General features: G+C 32.3%; 1 protein-coding gene across 6 annotated transcripts in view; it reads right to left on the bottom strand.

The window, feature by feature from the left end:
* Window positions 1–18,016, bottom strand: part of LOC129802470 (liprin-alpha-1) — a 67,841-nt gene extending 49,825 nt beyond the window's left edge. For all 6 annotated transcript variants that reach the window (XM_055848333.1, XM_055848335.1, XM_055848336.1 and 3 more), the window contains exon 1: window positions 16,794–18,016. In XM_055848333.1, coding sequence (XP_055704308.1) covers window positions 16,794–17,042 — 249 coding nt within the window. In that variant the 5' untranslated portion in view covers window positions 17,043–18,016. The remainder of the gene's footprint in view (window positions 1–16,793) is intronic.
* Window positions 18,017–20,468: the final 2,452 nt, after the last annotated feature.

The raw sequence follows: 20,468 nt of genomic DNA, 5'->3' as shown, positions 1-20,468 counted from the left end.
AATGAAGCCCCATAACACAAAGTAGCCCTACCTCCCCTTATGGAGTCTGTACTATGCGCTGTAAATTTAAATAACATTGGAATCATGAAAATCTGGAGTACAATGTGCCAAGTCGAAAATTTCAAAACACGATATATCTGCCAAAATATGAGACCGAGAGGCTGTATATTTTTACCATTGATAGCTTTACCACAGAAAGCGAATCAAAATAACACAATTTACTTCAAGACCGTCAGCCTTTGCCCTAAATTTTTTTAATAATTCCCTCAAAATCAACCTTTAAAAACAAATCTTGAAAACCCAAATCCCTTTGAAATAAAATAGAAATATTCCCAAAGTTCAGAGCATGTAAATTTTCCATAAAAAATATAATAAGGACAATATTCTGCACAGTAACAAGTTTATGTTTTAGATCTAAATTTTTTTTAAGAGGGGGCAAAACGTACCAGGCTTTGCGGAGTGTTCGAACTCGAGACTTAGATGTTATATATCAAAAGTACTTTCCCATCATTTACCTGTACAACTAAAGTTCTTTATTGATTCAATTCACGAGGAAAAGAGAAATGTTTACGTGTTCAAGGATTTCGCAAAGTATTTCCCGCTGGGCCATTTCTTTTTAAGTTTATCGGTTCACAACCGATTTGAAGCGATTTATAAATCACTTACAACATCGCATCGTCCAAAATAGCTTAAAAGTAATATAATCCAATTTCGGATAAAAATTAGTTATCGGTAATGAACTGGTTACCGGTTCTCAACCGATTGAAATCGTTTTAGGCTTGTTGGGGTTCCAAGACCTTTATATTCAGTTAAGAAATACGCTGACCTTGAAAAACCGTTATTAGGAATGACTCACGGTATTTTCGTATATGGACGAAATGTCCGCCTAGATGACCTCTAAAACATATCCAAATATGGAAAAACAAATGGCACGACGCGTTTTCGAGGAATACCAAAAATCTTGGTTTTGGATGGAAAGGGGAGAGGTGGGCGGAGAATGAGCGGCATGTTAATGGTCCCAGGGTAGACTAATGAGGGGGATCCTTCGAAAGTCTCAAGTCGCTAACTCGAACATCAAAATCAAGGGATTATATGTACTGATCTCTCTATAGAGGTCGAGCAGTAATATCGGTTCGCGGAAACCTCGTATTTTACATTTCGTATTTTACATCTTCGTATTGCACATTTCGTATTGCGGAAACTTCGTATTTCAGCACATTTCGTATTTTACCATTTCGTATTTCACATTTCGTCTTTCATACATTTTGTACAAAAATTGAACATTTCGTCTGCCATACATTTCATACAAGCATATCAACCAATAAAATAATAGAATTGTAGTTTTATAAGGTCAAGGGCGCTATGCGCCTCGGGTCTAAGTTTGAAGTCGAACATCATGCTTTTTAATTATTCATTTATTTAAAATTTTTGTGTAAATTTCCAACTGCTGACAGGGTAAGGAGACCCAGCATTGAGCCATTAATTAACGCCCTGGTTTAGGAACTATTTCAGCCCTAATCGGCAAGGTCTGAGCGGCCCAGCAACGAAAGAGTTCCCTGTACGACATTTCCCGACGGTCACGGCCTCCCAAATGTTCAGAAAGTGGTGGCCACCAAGGAGAACTATTGCTTCAACCGCGTTCGTTTTTTCCCACGCCGTAAGGATTTACATTGAAGCGAACCCTGTTCCGAACGCGTTTGCTGAATGGTGTTCAAACAGGGAACTTTCGTTGCTGGGGGTAGGCCCGAATTAAGGGCAATGGCTCGGCTATCCCTTTCCTGTTCGCAGCAACTTCATATTTCCCGCCTCCCTCTCCAAGCAAGGCCTTTTACTGGTTCGGTTGCTCGTCGTCTGTGAGCTTGGCCTTGGCATTGCCGCTCTGAATATGGATAGGGAAGTGAGCGTGTATACACGCTATCCATATTCAGAGCGGCAATGGCCTTGGTTAACAGGATAACAGGAGATAAGACAAGAGATAACTGTCAGTCAGTCGGTAACATGGCCTGGAAGAGATCGGATGGAGGCACAGAGCCTGGGCGATGCTGGGCAATTGGCCGCGAAAAGCTTTGGTCTCCATAAAGAATCTTTCAGGGCAAAAGCCCGGCTACACAAGATATATCTACAAAAAAAACTTAAGGAATTATTATAAAATCCATTTTAATGGTCACGTTTTCCTTTTATAATATCTCCATCTAATGTCTTGATAAAGTTATAAATAAAAGGCTCAAATGGGTTTTAAGAGCATATTGTAAACATTTACCACTATTTCTCAGACTTGGTGGTAAAATTTGAAATATTTGCTGAAGCAGTTGGAAATTTACATAAAAATTTTAAATAAATGAATAATTAAAAAGCATGATGTTCGACTTCAAACTTAGACCCGAGACGCATAGCGCCCTTGACCTTATAAAACTACAATTCTATTATTTTATTGATTGATATGCTTGTATGAAATGTATGGCAGACGAAATGTTCAATTTTTGTACAAAATGTATGAAAGACGAAATGTGAAATACGAAATGGTAAAATACGAAATGTGCTGAAATACGAAGTTTCCGCAATACGAAATGTGCAATACGAAGATGTAAAATACGAAATGTAAAATACGAGGTTTCCCAATCCCGTAATATCGCATAGGCCTTCTCGATTTCGAGATTTATAAAAAAAAATATTTTCTTCTTTTACAATAATAGGTTTATAAATTCCATACCATGTGAAATTTAGCTCACACGATACAATTCGAACTTCGATAACATAAAATTATATTTCGAGCTGAGTAGCAGTCTATTCAACTCTCAAGATTCTTTTTGAGCTCAAATAAACATTAAAGTTGTATATCATGCGTACTATAGCAAAACATATATACAAATGTTTACCCGGCAATACAGCGACCTTGCGATTTCAAAATTTCCAATTAACATTCTACATTTATGACATCACAGATAAACAATACAGATTAGCTACATTACATTACCTTTCCTTTATCAAAAGTATAATTTCATTGTGACCTAATTTAACAATGCTGAATAATGTCAAACTGGCATTACAAAAAAAACTTATTTATAATAATTTTACTCTGATCTCTTCACATGAGTATATATATTATAAAATACTCTTCCTGTGTTTATTTTTCCTTCCCTTTGTTTTATTAACAACACCAAAAGTGGGTGTAATGACTTTAGTCTCTTTTTGTACAAAAAAAAACTCTTCTCTGGCTATTCGCATTCATTCTATATCATTCTTCCCGATTTTTATTGGGAAGCTCAAATGAAGTAAAAAAAACGTGAAATTGAAAGGAAGCCAGAAAGAGAGAAAACCTCCAGAATAAAAAGTATCCTATTCAATCTATTTTAAATACCTTTTTATGGCAAAAAAAAATCATTTGAAGAGAGAGTTATAGTTTTCGGACAACAATTGAAATAAACCCAAAATGCAAACAATTGGGTTAACAACCCACAAAATCTCAGCATTCATTCACAAAAAACTTTGAGCTTTAGCTATACAACAATGGTTTCTCTCTTTTCCTCCATTTCTTGTCCCTCTGTGTTTACCATAAGATATTAGAAGACCAATTTGTAGATGGGATTTAGAAAGATATAGTACATAAATTTTTTCCACATATAATGTATACTAATACCTAAAACATTTATGAGATAATATCAAATACACCAAATTTGAATTTTCATTTACCTTTAATTAAGCATATTAGTTGCTCAAACATGAACTTTTGTCAAAATTCAATAGAAAAATCAACCTTCAGAGATTATTTAGAAATTTTAAAAGAGAAATTAATATCATTCAAAATGGGATGAATTATAAGAAAAAAAATAAATCCCACGCATAGCAATGTTGAATTTGATGTGATTCGTATTTTTTTTGCTCATTGATGACCGAAAACAGAGTAGATATATAATATAGAAAGAAAGTACTCAACATCTCTTAAACGTCTCTTTCTCCTAAAGGTTTCACAGAAAGTCAACTTCAAAATAACATGTCTTTTCTTTCACCTTCCTTATAAGTCTATCTTTTCTGCTCTAGCAGCATTCCATCATCATTAAAATAATCATGAATTGCTTACATCTCACTCTCACAACTTTGTTAGAAGAACTTTTTTCTCCAAGTTTTTCCTATTCATTTCGAAAATTATTGTCATATTTAGAAAATAATATAACTGTTAGTATCGACAGATAAGGTTTTTCCCGTGTCTTTTGCTCTTCATCCTCACAACACCAAATCAGTGGCCAGTTCTTGCTACTTTGTAACCATCTGTGAACAGTGATCAGAAAGCTACAATCGTCATTTTTTTTCAGCCAGTATATACTATATTATTTTAAATGATACCTCGTATTTTTATATAATACAGGGGTATGTCAATTTTAAAGATTCGCCAAGAAACATCATTTATTTCTTTTTGTTAATCATTCAAAATTGTTATATTAGCTAAATATGTAATGAGTTGCCGATATGTATGTATTTAGAATCTGTATAATTTAGTTTCTTAAACGTACGTGATAAACCGTAATAAAAACTATTTTAAATAAAAATTATCGTAAGTGCCATTAATTAATAAAAATGTATCAAATGGTTTTTCAAGGTCAAGGTTGAAAAAGGCTACAGAGAGCGCTTTTATCAAACGAATGAGGTCATGTCTGAGCTCGTTAGAAAAATCTTGAAATTTCTTGAAAAACTTTAATCGATGCAAATCGGTAATGAACCAGTTCATAACCGATAACTAAATTTTAGCCGAAATTCAATTATATTACTCCAACTCCTAAGGTATTTTGAGTGATTTATAAATCGGTTCAAATGGGTTGTGAGCCGGTTATGAACCTATAAGTAATTTTTGTCCAAAAATCAATTCTATTTTTCTTCAAACTATTTTGGGGGATCTTTTCAATGATTTATAAATCGGTTTAAATCGGTTGAGAACCGATAAACGCTAAATGATGAGAGTCATTATGAGGTATAGCATCTAAGTCAGGAGTGAGCAAGAACGGTTTGACACCGAACAAAAGTCAAAATAAGTTTGTCCAAATGATCTTCTGACAATTGACGTAAAGTTTTCATTTGACGTTTGTTCGGTTTCAAACAGTTCTTGCTCGCCTCTGATCCGAGTCACGAGTTCGAGCATTTCGCAAAGTCTGGGACGCCTTGCCACCCCTTTCTTGAGATTTCAGGTTTATTTTTTGTATGATAGATTTCTGAGTACATTTTCTGATAAGAATTCAAAAAACAACAATTTATTATACTTTTAAATGAACATTCAATGGATTAAATAAGTATTAGAAGTAGAACGCTCGCTCTATATGCAAGTATCATAGATATGAATAGGTTTAATTCACTAGATTGATGTATTAATAGGATATTGTTTCGCAATAGTAATATTGTTTATCAATATAATAACAGCGAAAGTTAGAAATATTCACCGATAATTCGTTTTTTATGTATTTTTTTTTAATAATCGATGTTATATAAAATTAAAGTTCAATCCTTTACTGATACGATAATCGTACACAGTGCATTATAAATTCATTTTATCGATATCTTGTTTCAAGAATCCTGTGTCTACTAATTATTTTACCGCAAATTCAAAGCATTTTTTTGTAGTGTCATTTATAATTACATCGCACTTCCACGATTTGAGTTGCACTTTCAGCATAGTGTTTTACGTTAAAATCGATAAAAAAACATAAAATATTGAAATATAACTATCAATGATTTTGAAATGAGCTTAAATTTAATTAATTCAAGTGATTTCAATCAGGTTATTTCAGTCACATTGAGACATAGAATGGCACATGCTAAACATATTTGCTAACTTTACCACATTGTTTTCACGTTCGAATGTAATTAATTTTATTTTATATAACTTTGTAAAAATTAGAATTAAGATGTTTTAGGAACAACTTGAATATTTTGAGAAAAAGTACGCCCTTTAAGCGCAATATGCCACTCTTATTTTTATACTGAAAAAAAAAGAAGCTGCGATTAACTTTTTTCGTCATAACTTTAACACTTTTCGGGTGTAAAAATATATCAACATTTTTTAATGTTAATTATACACCTTTTGAGGGTAAAATCAACATGAAAAAAGGGTAACTTTAACCCATAATACACCTAAAAAGGGTAATATTTACACCGATTTCGGATCAATATTGCAGGGTAAAATTAACATTTCCAGAATGTTACTTTGACTTTTTTGGATTTCTCTCTCAGTGTAGGAAACGACACTATTACACTTAAAATTTCTGGAAATTTGTCTCAGATTCTTTGCAAAATCGACACATGGTAAGTTCAAGAACTTTAATAAATTATAACTTAAAGAAATTGATTTTTATGTATAATTATCAACTTATTATCATTATCTAATTTGTGTGCAGTGTGTACTGTAACAAAGAAACACTCACTAAACTTTTTCAGAAAATCTTAAAAATGTCATTTATACAGCAAAAAGAGGTAGAAAAATCTGAAATTACGGAAAATCAAACAATTTGTTCATTTTGTGCTAAAACCGAATTCTTTATGTCCACAAAATTCTCTATCTAATTCTCTTTTAATCGCAAATTCCTCAAAATGTCACTCAAATCACAGAAGTGGGATATGAATTTTAGTGGTCAATTTATACAAAATAAAAATGTGAAAATGCTTATTTATATCACTGTGGTAGATTAAAAGCAACAAAACGTACGTATAACATAATAATGGATATTATTACAAATTCCGTTTATGCATCATCCCCTCTGATCAGTTAAAAACACATTTTCTGGGATAAATCACTTCAAATATTAAAGATGAAAGCTCTCCTTTTCTTCTTGAATTGCATTCCGCCAGAATATATTGGAAAGTTGTTTATTGATGCACAAGAACCATAATGATAAGAATGTTCTTTCCATTAAAGAAAACAGCTTTCATTTCTTCAAAAACAAAATTCTTTTGGACCTTTTTATCCAATGAAACACTTTGGATATCGTACCACAAAATAAAGACGAAAAACAGCACATTATTCACGGATAACAGTAAATGTTAGACAAAATACGCAACAGCTGTAACCATTTCATTTCAATAATCTTTTTTTTTTCCTTCTCCCTTTTTTCCTCACAAAAGACTTCATGTTCACAATCATGTTTTCCCCCGAGATTTTTCTTAAGTATGTGAATTTGTTGTTAGATTGCTCATCAGACAATTCAATTGAAAAATATAATTATAGTTTTGATCTTTTCCAACAAAATACTCCATGCATTTTACTCAATTTAAATCTCACACACCATACACTGTGGCTAGATAATTTTTCTCACAGTAAATTTTAATCCCAAAAAACCAAAAAGTTACTTTGTCGGCAGAAAAGTAAAAAACAAACATATTCCACACCTAAATGATACGAAAGAATTTTTGGTATTCATCAAATAAAATATGAAACCACATTCCACAATTATGGTATTGTAGAGTTTACACAGGAACACCATACACAAAAAAAAACGTCAAGAATGAAAAAAAGAACTTAAATTCTCGCGATTTGCATGAAGAAGGCATGGACACTCCATCACGATGCTAAGAAGTGAGAAAGTAGACTGAAAATTCGTGAATCGCTTGAATGAAGTGTGAGAGGTATATGTTTAATGTAGTATACCTACGTATTCTCCTACTAGCAAAAGATACTGTATGTACTTCATGTTTACTTCCATATATATATATATATATATATTATACATAAAATCTACTCGTGGTAAAAACCTTTATAAACTTTAATAGTTAAGAATGTATAGAGTAGATGCGTGTACACGTTTGATGGGAAAGAATACTACAGAACATCGATAGATACATATACACACTACACACGAGCGTGTAGTGTTACTATCCCCACCAATAATCATCATCATAATCATCATCATTCTTGTAATTTAAAGCTCCCCGGCAAGTAGTAAATTTATTCAGAGTACCAGAGTCTCCATGCAAAACATACATCAAACATACCATTTCAAAATCTGTCTTCCTCTCTCTCTCGCTCTCTTCTCTGGCCTCCCATTCAACATTTGCTGAGCTTTTCTGTCTCCAAATGGGAAAATACTTTAATCGCACGAGCCCACTCATCACAAATGATCGTGCAACATAAACACAGGGTGTTACAATCTAAGCTCAGGTAAAATTACATTGAAATTTTATCCCACTAAAATCACCCAGAATAAACACAGATGTAAATAATTACAAAAAAGAACCCTTCTTCCTTCATTCATAAATTTTACACAATTATTACACAATTTTATTAGCAAAAACTATTCAAATATTAGCAACTAAACTGCATCAATTAATAAAATATTCCTTTTTTTATTTATTACTCTCTCATTAATAAATACCGCAACATAGCGATAAAAGTTTTTAAATAGCAACGCAAGATATATAGAAATGTGGGCGGATGAGATTTCCCAAAAGTTGTCTTGCAACCACTAAATGGAAAATCATTATTCCATATGATTCACTTTCGACACTTGAAACCAAAAAACAAAAACATTAAGTTATCAAGAAATTGTCATTAATGCAATTAGTATAATGAATAAATTAAGACAAAAAAAATTGCATAATGAAAAATTTCATTTATATTATTAGGCTCTTTATTTAAATTTCACTATAACCGAACTACTATTTAACCCAAAATATCTATACATAATATGACCAACAAACAAACCATTCCCTTCCAAAATTTTAGCATCCTACAACACAATTATATCATACAATTAGTGGTAATTTCAGTATGGAATGCATTCACATTAATAATATCATTTGGAGTATAAAACATTGTAATAAAATAATATGACACTGGAATTTTCATTGATTTCGTCTGTCAGAAATTTTGTTATTTTACACTTCGCAAAAAAGACAAAAACTACGGTTGCAGAACTTTAGAACATCATGTCTTTCTTCTTGGCTTTTTTTTTAGAAAAAAAAAGCTCATGAGGCTGAGGCATTATACTTATACAAATTAATTTCACTAATATAGACACTGAAAAAAATTGGAGCCTAATAAATTAAATAGGTGTGATTAGAAGGAATCACACCTAACTGAAGCCTTCATATGTAAATCTAAAAACTTAAGGGGTTATGTGGGTCTTGAAAACTAAATATTAAAAATTTCTCGTTTTATTTTTTTCTTCCAAATTAATAAAATATTTATATAATTCAGACTACTAGGTTTATATTAACACATTTGATTTTTTTCTGAAATTTTTGATTTTCTGAAATTTGCATTAAAAAAATCAAAAAATTCGAAAGTTAAGAACTGGGGTGACAAAATAACACTTCAATACGATGGAATCGATAGTATCGATATATCTGTAGCTGTTAGATTTAATCATTAAAAAAAAGTTAAAATAGTAAAAAATATAGGTAATAATTTTAATAAATACATTTGAATTGATGTAACAATATGGTAATAACCTGATGTAGGGTTGGAGGAACGTCTGTTCGACAGGGAACCCCTATTGACACTTTTGTCAATATGTTGAAAATTATTTAATGTATCTAATAAAATAAAAGGAATATAACGTTTTTTCTGTAATATACCTTTTACTATAAACAGAGATGTTCAAATTTCGTATCCCAAATGGTACAGAGTAGGGTGTCAATATATGCTGACACGACTTCTTAAAGTGTCAATAGACGTTCCTTTCACCCTAATATGTAATATTGAGGTATTATTCCCTTACCTCAAAAGTACATTCGAATCAATTACCGTCTACCAGTTTCCAACCGATTTGAACCGATTCATAAATCACTCAAAAGATTGCCCAAAATATTTATAAAGGCAATAAAATTGATTTTCGGACAAAAATTACTTGTCAGTTCATAACCTTTATATTACCGGTTCACAACCGATTTGAACAGATTTAAAAATCACTCAAAACATTGCCCAAAATCCCCAAAATACCTTAGGAGTAATATAATTGAATTACGGATGAAAATGAGTTATCATTACCCATTCGTTACCGGTTTGTAACCGATTGGATTTTGCACTAGCTTTTCAGAAATTCCAAAACCTTTCCAACAAGCCCAAACATTATACCATTCGGTTGAGAATTGTGCTCTCTAGAGCATTTTAAATTTTTGACCTTGAAAAAACATTTTTTAGAAATGATTCAACAGCATTTTCGTATAAGGACGAAATGTCCGCCTGGGTAATCTCTAAAACATATCCAAAAATATATCTCCAATATCTCTCTGTCGAGTTAGATCAGTAAAACCACAATTATCGACGTGATTCATGTCATGTTTTGCACTTTAAATTTTAAAATAAGTTGTGAACAAGAAAAAACCATTCGTCGAGTACTGAAAGTCTTATGCAAAATTTTGATCAAATTTCAAGACACCTAAACTTCCAATTTCAAAAATTGAATTTTTAGAAAAAAGAAACTATAAATAAAATAACTTTAAAATTTGCAGAAAATAAAATTTATAAAAAAAAAGTTTTAGGGTCGGAGGAACGTCTGTTCGACAGGGAACCCCTATTGACACTTTTGTCAAAATGTTGAAAATTATTTAATGTATCTAGTAAAATATAAGTAATAAAACATTTTTTCTGTAATACACCTTTTACTACAAACAGAGATGTTCAAATTTCACATCCCAAATGGTACAGAGTAGGGTGTGTGTCAATAGGTGCTGACACGAGTTCTTAAAGTGTCAATAGACGTTCCTTTCACCCTACTTTTTAAATATCTAACCTATATAACCCCTTTACTCAGGCTAGAACTTGAAAGCTCTAAAAGCTCTAATCTAAGCAATCAAAAAAAACGCAGGACTAAAATATTTTGTTTAAATATTTGGTTCTTGGCACTCGAATTTTATAGTACTAAATTGAATGAATTGATTATGATATTCAAAAGAATAAGAAGAGTGCGAAAGAGTGTGATAGACATATACAAAATGTTTGAGAAAGAAAGGGATGTGAATTTCGATTTCATTAAATTTTTCTAATATAAAATAAAGTATGCCGAAGTCACAACCAATATTGATCCAAAACATTTCTATTTTTTTTTCAAAAAAAAATCGAAATCTCCTTTCTATATTTATGTAATTCTGTAAAAGCGTTTTAACGGTTTTATATACTAGACAGTTGAAATAAATCCGGTTCCAAGGAGACAAATGACTGTCTTATAAAATAAAACTTTGCAAACAAAAAAAATTTAAGTTTTATGCTCCTATAAGTCCTCTAGCTTCTTGATAGTCCACTATTTTTCTTATTAGAAAAACTGTAACAAAATAAGAAGTGATACAAGTGTGCTTTAAGGAAAACGCTTCCGCCTTGAGATTTCTACAAGGAGATAGTGAAGGAAGTGCATTTTTGGCAAAATAGAATTCGAATTGGCATCCTATTGGCTTATCTTTTTTTCTCACTCCCCTTACCATCGATTCTACGTCTTATTAACACAATTTCAAATTATTGCAAATTACTTAAACAAATGAGGAAAAGACTAGTAGAGTATACAATCTGACACACGAAACCTCACGTGAAAGATTATAGTTTAGCGCCACATAAAATGATTCTATGGAATAAATTGACTAAGAATATACAAATATATGATAAATAAATGTATAATTTCTTTAAATTATAGCAATATTTCAATTTGTACATACATCAAATAACACATATCTACCTATAAATTATGTAAATTATAATGAGAGGTTAAAAACAGGCCATTAAAAAGTGATGCTACTCTCGTGTTAACAGTACTTCATTGATGGAAATTCATCCTGATCTACCACTCATATTGGAATATGAAGAAAATTAGCATAGGATTACAATATTACTACACTTCACTATTTTCCCATTTCGTCCATAATAACAATACCATCCCTCTTTTTTATTATAAATTTTTTCTTTGCCTTTTTTTTCAATTACTATCGACCTTGCAGCAGCCATGAAACACTAAGTAGTAGGAGGAAAAAGAGAGAAATGTGTGGCCACACTATTGAATCACTTTCGCCATCATTTTTCTCTTTCTTGCTTTTCCACCTTGTACGTTTTTTTTCTTCACTATATTCTTCTAATCTTGAATATTTCTTTTCGCACATATTTAGCATAAATTTGAGATAATGTCAAGAGATTCCCATGTCACTTTTCATGGACAAATGCTTAGCATTGTTCTCTCTCCATCTCTTTCGTCTTCTTCATGTACTGAATGAAGAAAAGCTAATGACATGTTGCACAATCCATGGTAAACTTCAATAATTATAATATTACGCCTATAAAGAAATATTCATTGACTACTATTCTGAATACTTCAGCAACATTTAATACACCCATGTTATTTAAAGACAAATGAAAATACAATATCTTTTGTATGATTTCATATTTTCTTCAAGTTATTGCTAATTCGTTTTTAAATCTCTTCTAACCTACAATAAATTAACAATTTGGAGTAAAGGATGACAAAAATTCAGGATAACGATAAAATTGTCATAGAGTTTTGAACCTTCGTGAGTTATTAAAGATCACGCAATAGGTTATGTAGGACGTTCACTTTACAATGCAAATGTCCCAAAATCGAATCTCCCTTAAGTCATCAGACATTTTCGGGTTTACAAACCTTCCAGTAATGTTTACTATTTAATTTGACAAAGTTTGGGACTGACAGACAACACCTATACCGGTTTCATCTAGAAATCTCGCTAATGAGAAAGCATAGTTCATCTATGAGATGCTGTACCGCATTTTTACTATTAAAGTTAGTACGACTACACCTCATTCCTCATATCGCGATATCTTATCGACTACACTTAACTGTTCCATCTGAACCTCTTGTATCTAATTAGAAGGTAATTTAATAACCTATAAATCAATTTGTCTAAATATAGATGAAGAAAAAACAAGTTGAAAAGCGGAAAGTGCTCCTGCTTATACTTTTTCTATAAATACGATTTTACAGTGTTTTGCATTGTTTTTATCATCTTCGCAAATCAATATTTATGAAGTTAGATTTAAATTGTTTTTTAATTTAAAAAACAATAAAAAAAATTGGTTAATAAAAGGGTGGCAGAGCGTTCCATCAGGCTTTGCAAAGTGCTAGAACTCGTGACTTAAATGCTATACATGAGAAATACTTTCGCACTATTTACCGTTTACGGGTTCTCAACTGATTAGAACCGATTCATAAATCACTCAGAATATCCCTAAAAATAGTTTTAAGTATAATTACAACGGATTTTACTTACACACAAAAATTGCTTAGCAGATTAATAGCAAATGGTTCCAAAGCGTAATGGCCTCTACACATTGGGAGAAATTTTTGTCAAAAATTGCTTTTTTGAAGGAAATGCCCTGCAGCGTTGTAGGGGGAAACGTCAAATTTCTGTCAAAAACGCAATTTTTGACGAAAAGTGCTCCCAAAGTGTAAACGCCTTAAGTGTTCGGTGAACAATTGCGTAAAAAATTAAACCACTTATTTTTTTATAAACACGGTAAAAAATCTGTTGATAAGTTTCAATTGATAACTTAATCAAATACTTTAGTCAAAACAACTCTCACTGTGTCTAGTGCCGCAATTAATTTAATCCAGAAGAGTGACCAAGAAAAAAGCCCCCGTACCTCGTGATAGTCTACTAGACTTCGTAATTTTTACAATTAAAAAAAATTAAATGAAAAAGAAAATTAAACAAAAAAGAACAAAATAAGAAAAAATAAATATTAAAGAGCCTCTTAACCCTTTAAGGACTATTGGGTCACCCGTGACCCAAAAATGAAAATTTTCCTACGGCAGTCTAAAGCTGTATTTTGCTCTAACAAGTTAGAAAAAATGATTTTTTCTGACCCTCGATTTTTGACCTTCTCGTCCTTAAATGGTTAACAAAATTTAGAAATATAAACAAAACAAAGAAAAGTAATTTATAATAATAAATACTCATGACATCGAGAGTAGGAGACAGTCAGCACAGCTAAAAGACACATCGCGTTTGACCAAAAAAAAAAAAAAAAAACAAAGCACAGAAAAGTATCCACATTGCGACATGAGGCTCCTTAGAAATCTACAATAGGGGAAAGTGGGGCTCCTATGAATTGAGGTATACCTTTAAAATTGGGCTTTTTCTCCTATTCCTAAATAAAATTGTACTTCGCCATGATATAATTTAGCTCGAAAAACCAATTGTTTATGTCTCCACCACACCTTTTAGATCAGGAAAATTTCACGAAATCAAAATCCGTATCCCGTTTTTCGCAAAAGATTTGTATAAGTGTACTCTATTCTTTCGGACACAAAATTGGATTGAATTAAATTCAATTTGGTGTGGATGTTCAAGAGAAGAGTGCTAAAGAGTAGGATCAATATATGCAAGACTTTTGAGAAAGAAAGGGATGTGAATTTTGACTATGAAATTTTCCTAATTTAAAAGATGTGCTGGAGCCATTAAATTCTTTAAAAATAAAGGTAAAAGCACAATATCACAATTTTCAATTCAGAAAATTCACAAAAGAAAAAAAGTGCAAAAGAATGTGACAGGCTTGTACAATTTTATGAAAGAAAGAACGTAAATTTTGATTTCGTGAAACTTGGTTGAACTAAAAGTTATACCCGATACACTCTATCTCCGGACTTTTTAGATCAGAAAAATTTTATGATATCAATGTTCCTGTCCTACTCCGCACTCGAATCTAAATAAAATTTGTCAAAAGTGCCCTCCTTCTCTTCCTAATGGATTTACCAGATTTTTCGACTTGGATATATTATTCAAAATTCATTAATTCATAATAAAAGTATTGACGATACGATTAATAATAATGAAATTTAAGACTTAGTTTATGCTAGTTTAATGTGCTGGACATACCTACGACTTGAGCCAAGAGACGACTTAACGTAATTACAATCAAAATAATGATCAGACTACATTTCCATTAACTTTTGCCTAATCCGTGTTTCGGCTTAAGCCGAAAAATGGCTTAGTTAGTGGGAAACTGATGGGAATTTAGTGAAATCATTATTTTGATTAGACCTATACGTTAAGCCGGCTCTTAGCTTATGTCGCAAGTGTATCTAGGGCATTAGTCTGTCTACGGCGTCTAGGGGATAAGCCCGTTTTAAAAATCTTTAATTTCCAAGTAAAATACTTATTGATTTTTGGATCTGAAAGCTTAATTATCCTTATATATGCTGAACACACTTCTGACTTAAGCCAAGGGGTTATTCATAAGCAGGGGAATCAGTGGCGCAATAGGCAAGACCGTTGGCTCTTGGGCGGATCGATTCCCTGTTGTGAGTTCGACTCCCGCCCGGTGCAAAGATCTGAATGTCTAATTCAGATTCAGTCAATGAACCAGAAATACTTGAGATAGAATATTCATATTTTGGGATAAGTTTTCCAAAGATTAATAGATAAATTTTTTGAAAGAATTTTTTTTAACCTATTATGGGGGCACGGGAAGCCCCTGTCAAACACACGTCTTAACGGTCACTTCTTTAAATTCTGAGCATTTATTCATTACAAACTCTATTGCTTTAGATAGAGTAACTATCCAAGAAAACAAATTGGCAACTAGAATTCAAATCAGGAAAGAGGAAAGAAGAAAATTTCAACAAAATCGACAGGATGTACTGTTTTCTGTCCGCTATTTTGAGCAAAAATTTTGCATGACTTTCCGCGAAGCAAGAAAACAATAACAAAATGTATTTTCATCTCTGTTAAACTATTTTTCCCAAGTAATTAAAGAACTAAATTTACTAAAAATCTATTCCCGACAACAATTCAGATAATAATTGTCCAGAATAAATTATCTAAAATCACTGAATTTGCGTATGATGTTTAATACCATGGTAAGGAATGGGTTAAGTAGAAAACTTTTCAATAATCGCTTCTGTTTTGATATTAAATAGTTAAACTATGTGGCTAAACCCCTAAATCTGCTGAAACCATTAGCCAATAATCAAATCTCATAAGACTTCTATAAGCAATACGCGAATTTTTCTCTTCTATTTTGTTAGCCCATATTATTGATTTATAAATTAAATATTTATGGCATTTTCAAATATATGCAAAAGAATAATATATAATTTATTAATATTCAGAATATTCACGTAGAACCAAATAATATTTCAAAGGTCAATTTAGGGTTAAAATCGTGTTTCCTGAGCAAACAAATTTCAATATCTTGCATTTCATAATTATATATTTTTGTACAGAAGATTTATTATTCAAAAAAATCTTAACTTTTTAATTTTCTATTGCATTTCTTTAAGGATCTTAAAGGAAATGTATAAAAAAAATGTTTTCTTTGAACGCATATTTTCAATTGAATTTATTGATTCTCCCAGTCCATCCATTTTTTGCATCCTTCCATGGGGAACTAGAACCGGTGTAAAAAAGAAAGCCTATTCTAATTTAGGAAGTATAGCTCTGCCTCTGTGAATTGCTACTGACTTGCTGAATTCCCAGGAGAAATTCAGGGAGAGAAAATTGAAGAATATATACATGAAGACTTTTGCATGGAATACGCGAGATATCACAAATGATTAAACCTGCCAATATTTGTCCAATGTTTGACGTGATTTTGCTCGTGAAAATCAATTTCAAGGAATGCAACATCTTTTCTGTCGATATTGAGCAACAAAAGATAAGTCAAAAAAAATTTGCACATGTGTGTGAAGGAGAGGAGAGCCCCAGAAAAAAAAACCATGTCACACTTGCGGCAAAATATTCGTGTTTTTTTCGTGCGCGACAAGTTAAAAAAAAATGAAGAGGAATAATCAAAAGAAACAGATAAGACGGGGCAAATGATGTAATTGGGAGGTGAAAGAGAAAAATGTTTGTCTTACCTGTGGCAGATTGGCATTAATTTGCCTCTGAAGACTGTCTCGTTCCTTCTCCGTCTCCGACAGCTTCACTTCACTCTCATTGAGACGATCCTGAGCCTCCCTCAAGCTATCCATCAGCTTATCCCGTTCATCTAGCATAGACACCATCAGCTGCTCAAAATTAGCATCCTCACCACTGAACTGGGAGGATCTCTGGGAGATGTTATCCTCCGAAATCGTGGGCATCACGTCGCACATCATATTCCACATTATCTTCACTTGTATCACTTATTTCACAAAAATTATCAATACACTTTGGGGATAATCTTCCCGGACAGGGAGTATCCCTTGCTAAGATTTATGGAGTTTTTTTTTTTAATTTCAGTTAGATAATTCAGGTAACTCTATCCCCTTTTGGGGAGGTATTTCTCTCACTGTGTCCGAGCAGAGGGACAACACTGATGCAGAAAAAAGTTCACAATACACAATCAATATTGTTTCATTCACAAATTTATCAGTGATTATTCAACTACCACTCTACACAATACTATCAGCGACCTCCTCTACTCCACACTCATGTCACTAGAATGGCATTCCACTCTCGCTATCCACCGTGAAAATCTTGGCCTTCTCTCCAATCCGCAGCGAGAATCCTCACGCCAGGTCAAAAAATACTACCTTTTGGCAGCTTCCGGCACGCCAGACACGTGTGAGTGAATGGATGGAGCCTCGGAAAACTCTGTGCCCAAAGCTCCACAGACGAAAATCGTCAGGAGGTGAGAGGGAAGCGCTTTTGCAGGAGAAACAATATCCTCCGGTTTCGTTTTTTTGCACAGAAAAAAAAATTGTGAACAAATGCAACTGATGGGTGGCTGAGTGTGTTCAACCAAATAAATTGTACACTATTTTAGGCAATGCGTGCGAACCAGGAGACTCTTTTTCACGGCTCCCTTTTTGGGGTGAAAAAGGAAAAAAATGTGTGTTTGGTGTGTGGAGAGAAAAATTTTTCTTGTGGTTTGCGGCCTTCGAGCAAAATGCACTCAATCGCTGTGCACACGGGCAATTTATTACCGAAAACATGCACACGGGGAATCCGCGCGGCCGGCTAAAGCAAGCTGAGGCTCCATTTTCACACGCGGACACACCTTTTAGCCGATTTTTCTTCACATTTATTTTTCTCCTAAGCAGAAACGTATTGAACGCGCCATATTGGAAAAATTTATTTGACAGCACCACCCTCTCCCCCAACATTTCCAACCAACTTCACTCTGCTTCCATGCGCGCCATCTCTTGGCATTTTTTACTAGACCAAACTGAAATGCCCCCCTACTTCCATAATCAGTGTTGCCAACTCCAGGAGATTTTCCCTAGATTTAGGAGATTCGAGTGGACATTTAACACTTTAAAACCCGAGCTAAAAAATCACGTAAAATTCCAAACTGGCATAGAACGCCAGTGCAGATATTCTCCACAATAAAAGCAATTTTTCAATAGTTTTTCGTTCCGTAAGACTTCTACAGCAGTTCTAGGACTCATAAATTATTTTTTCAATAAATAGTTTCCCATTTTTCTTGTTATTTTTATATAAATTTTGTGAAAATTGACAACAAATGCCAAAGTGAATTTTTACAGATTTTTGTAGCAAAAAGGCAATTTCTATTAAATTTCCCTTTTCCTAGCAATTTGACAAGAATCTTAGAACTCATATCTACAGTAGAGTCTCGCTATAGTCCATATTTGGTTCCAGATTTGACACTTGGGTCGCACTTATAGTCCATGTGTCCATGTCATTTTTTAAAATTATCAACGACTTTTAGTAATGAAATTGCTCGACGGCTTCCACTTTCTTTGCGATTTTGGTACTTGTCCGCGCTCTCTTCATTATGGATCACAATTATCACAACTACTCAATAAAGTTTGCCAAAAATATTAAAATAATTATGACAACGCATTGCATGTCGCGTACTAAAAAACATAACCTCAGTGATTTGAAATCAACGGTCGATAAATTGTGGATTATAGAGCGATGGCCTATAGCGAGACTCTACACTGTATATATTTTCCTGTAAAATTTTCAAATTCTCATGTATAGTTTGTGCTTTTGTTTAAGAAAATTTTATGTGACATTCCAACTGGGAATTGAAAAAGAAAAACAAAGCGAAAAGTGAGTTTTCACCTTATTTTTTTACATTACCATTAAGTCTTATATTACTTAATTTTTAATAATTATTTTAACATTTTCACGTATTTTTTTGCGATTTTTTCGAATCGTAACAAAACTCAAAAATATTAACATTTTTTTTTTAGGTTATGTAGTATAAGCCATTCAAGTCCATTTCGGATGCCAACTCCATATAAAAAAAGTGACATTTTACGCCAATTTGGTATTCTACGCCTATTTTTTGGTTTTTTCCTCATTTTTTAAATCATAAAAAAGTTATTAAATATTTTTTTCTACTAAACGAAAGCTAATTAAATTCTCTATACATTAGTGTTATCACTTTATCATAATATTGAATGGAATTTCTACTATGAAGCTCCAAACTTAAAATTGGAGTAAAATGCCACTTTGGGTTTTAAAGTGAGGCCCGAAAATTTTGATCTAGGAGTTAGGAGAATTATTTAGGGGAATATTTTTTTTTTTTAGAAATTATCGAAATTATCTAGAAAATTTATCAGAAAAATTGCGACAAACACAATCTAACATGGAAAATGTCAACAAGAGCATTTAAAAAAGCATTAAAAGTGTCTACACATTGGAACTGATTTCATCAAGAAATACTTCAAAAAAGTTTTAAAGAAAAATTCCTATTTTTGAAGAAATTTTAGGAGAAAAATTCTTCCACATTGTGTTTCTTTTCTTCAAATATTTTTGACAGATTGCTAACATATCGCACATTGAATATTACAATGGTCAGATTTCAGCATTTTTCAGGAGACGGCCTCAAAAACTAAATTTCATAATATTTTCTTATTTTCATTTACAAATTTTAAAGATTGTTTGAATATGATTCCACTCGCACATATGTGGAACTCGAAATATTGGACTTTTATTACCCAAAAATATAGTTATTTAAAAAATTAAAAAATGATCCGTCACTTTTACACTTATGCGGCAAAATTGCCAAAATTATACGTCACTGTAATACTAAAAATCCAGACAAGGATTTTAAGATACGCCTCTTGTTTTGTAATTTAAATTTTATTAGAATTATTTTTTATTGGATTTCAATAATATTTCTTTTGTTGTTCGACCATAAATTAATTTTAAAAATCATAGACACATTGAAATTAAAGATAAATAATGAAAAGTTGTGTATTTTATTTATATTTCTTTTTATTTGTCCATGAATTCATTTCATTTCTTCAGATCTCTTTGTACTCTATATACAATTGACATTTTTTATATAAAAAAAGTCAAGTTTCGAATATTTACTTTTACAATTTAGTCAAGATTTTGATAAAATGTGTGGTGCCTTTTTGGAATAAGATTTCCCTCACACAAAGAAATAAGATCACGTTTCTTTGTGTCTTTTAGAGGCAGTGGTCCATTGTAAACCTTTTCCATCTTGCAATTTCTCTCTACAACAATCCACTGCACTGCACGAGCGAACTAGGTTATGTTGTCACTGTTCGAAATGTCAAAAAATGAATGCCGTTTAGTGATGCAGTGGCATATTCATGGTCAGTGGAATA

This window comes from Phlebotomus papatasi, chromosome 2 (assembly GCF_024763615.1).
Source record: "Phlebotomus papatasi isolate M1 chromosome 2, Ppap_2.1, whole genome shotgun sequence".
Lineage (NCBI taxonomy): Eukaryota > Metazoa > Arthropoda > Insecta > Diptera > Psychodidae > Phlebotomus > Phlebotomus papatasi.
The sequence above is the reverse complement of the archived record's forward strand: the minus strand, read 5'-3'. Positions and strand labels throughout refer to the sequence as shown.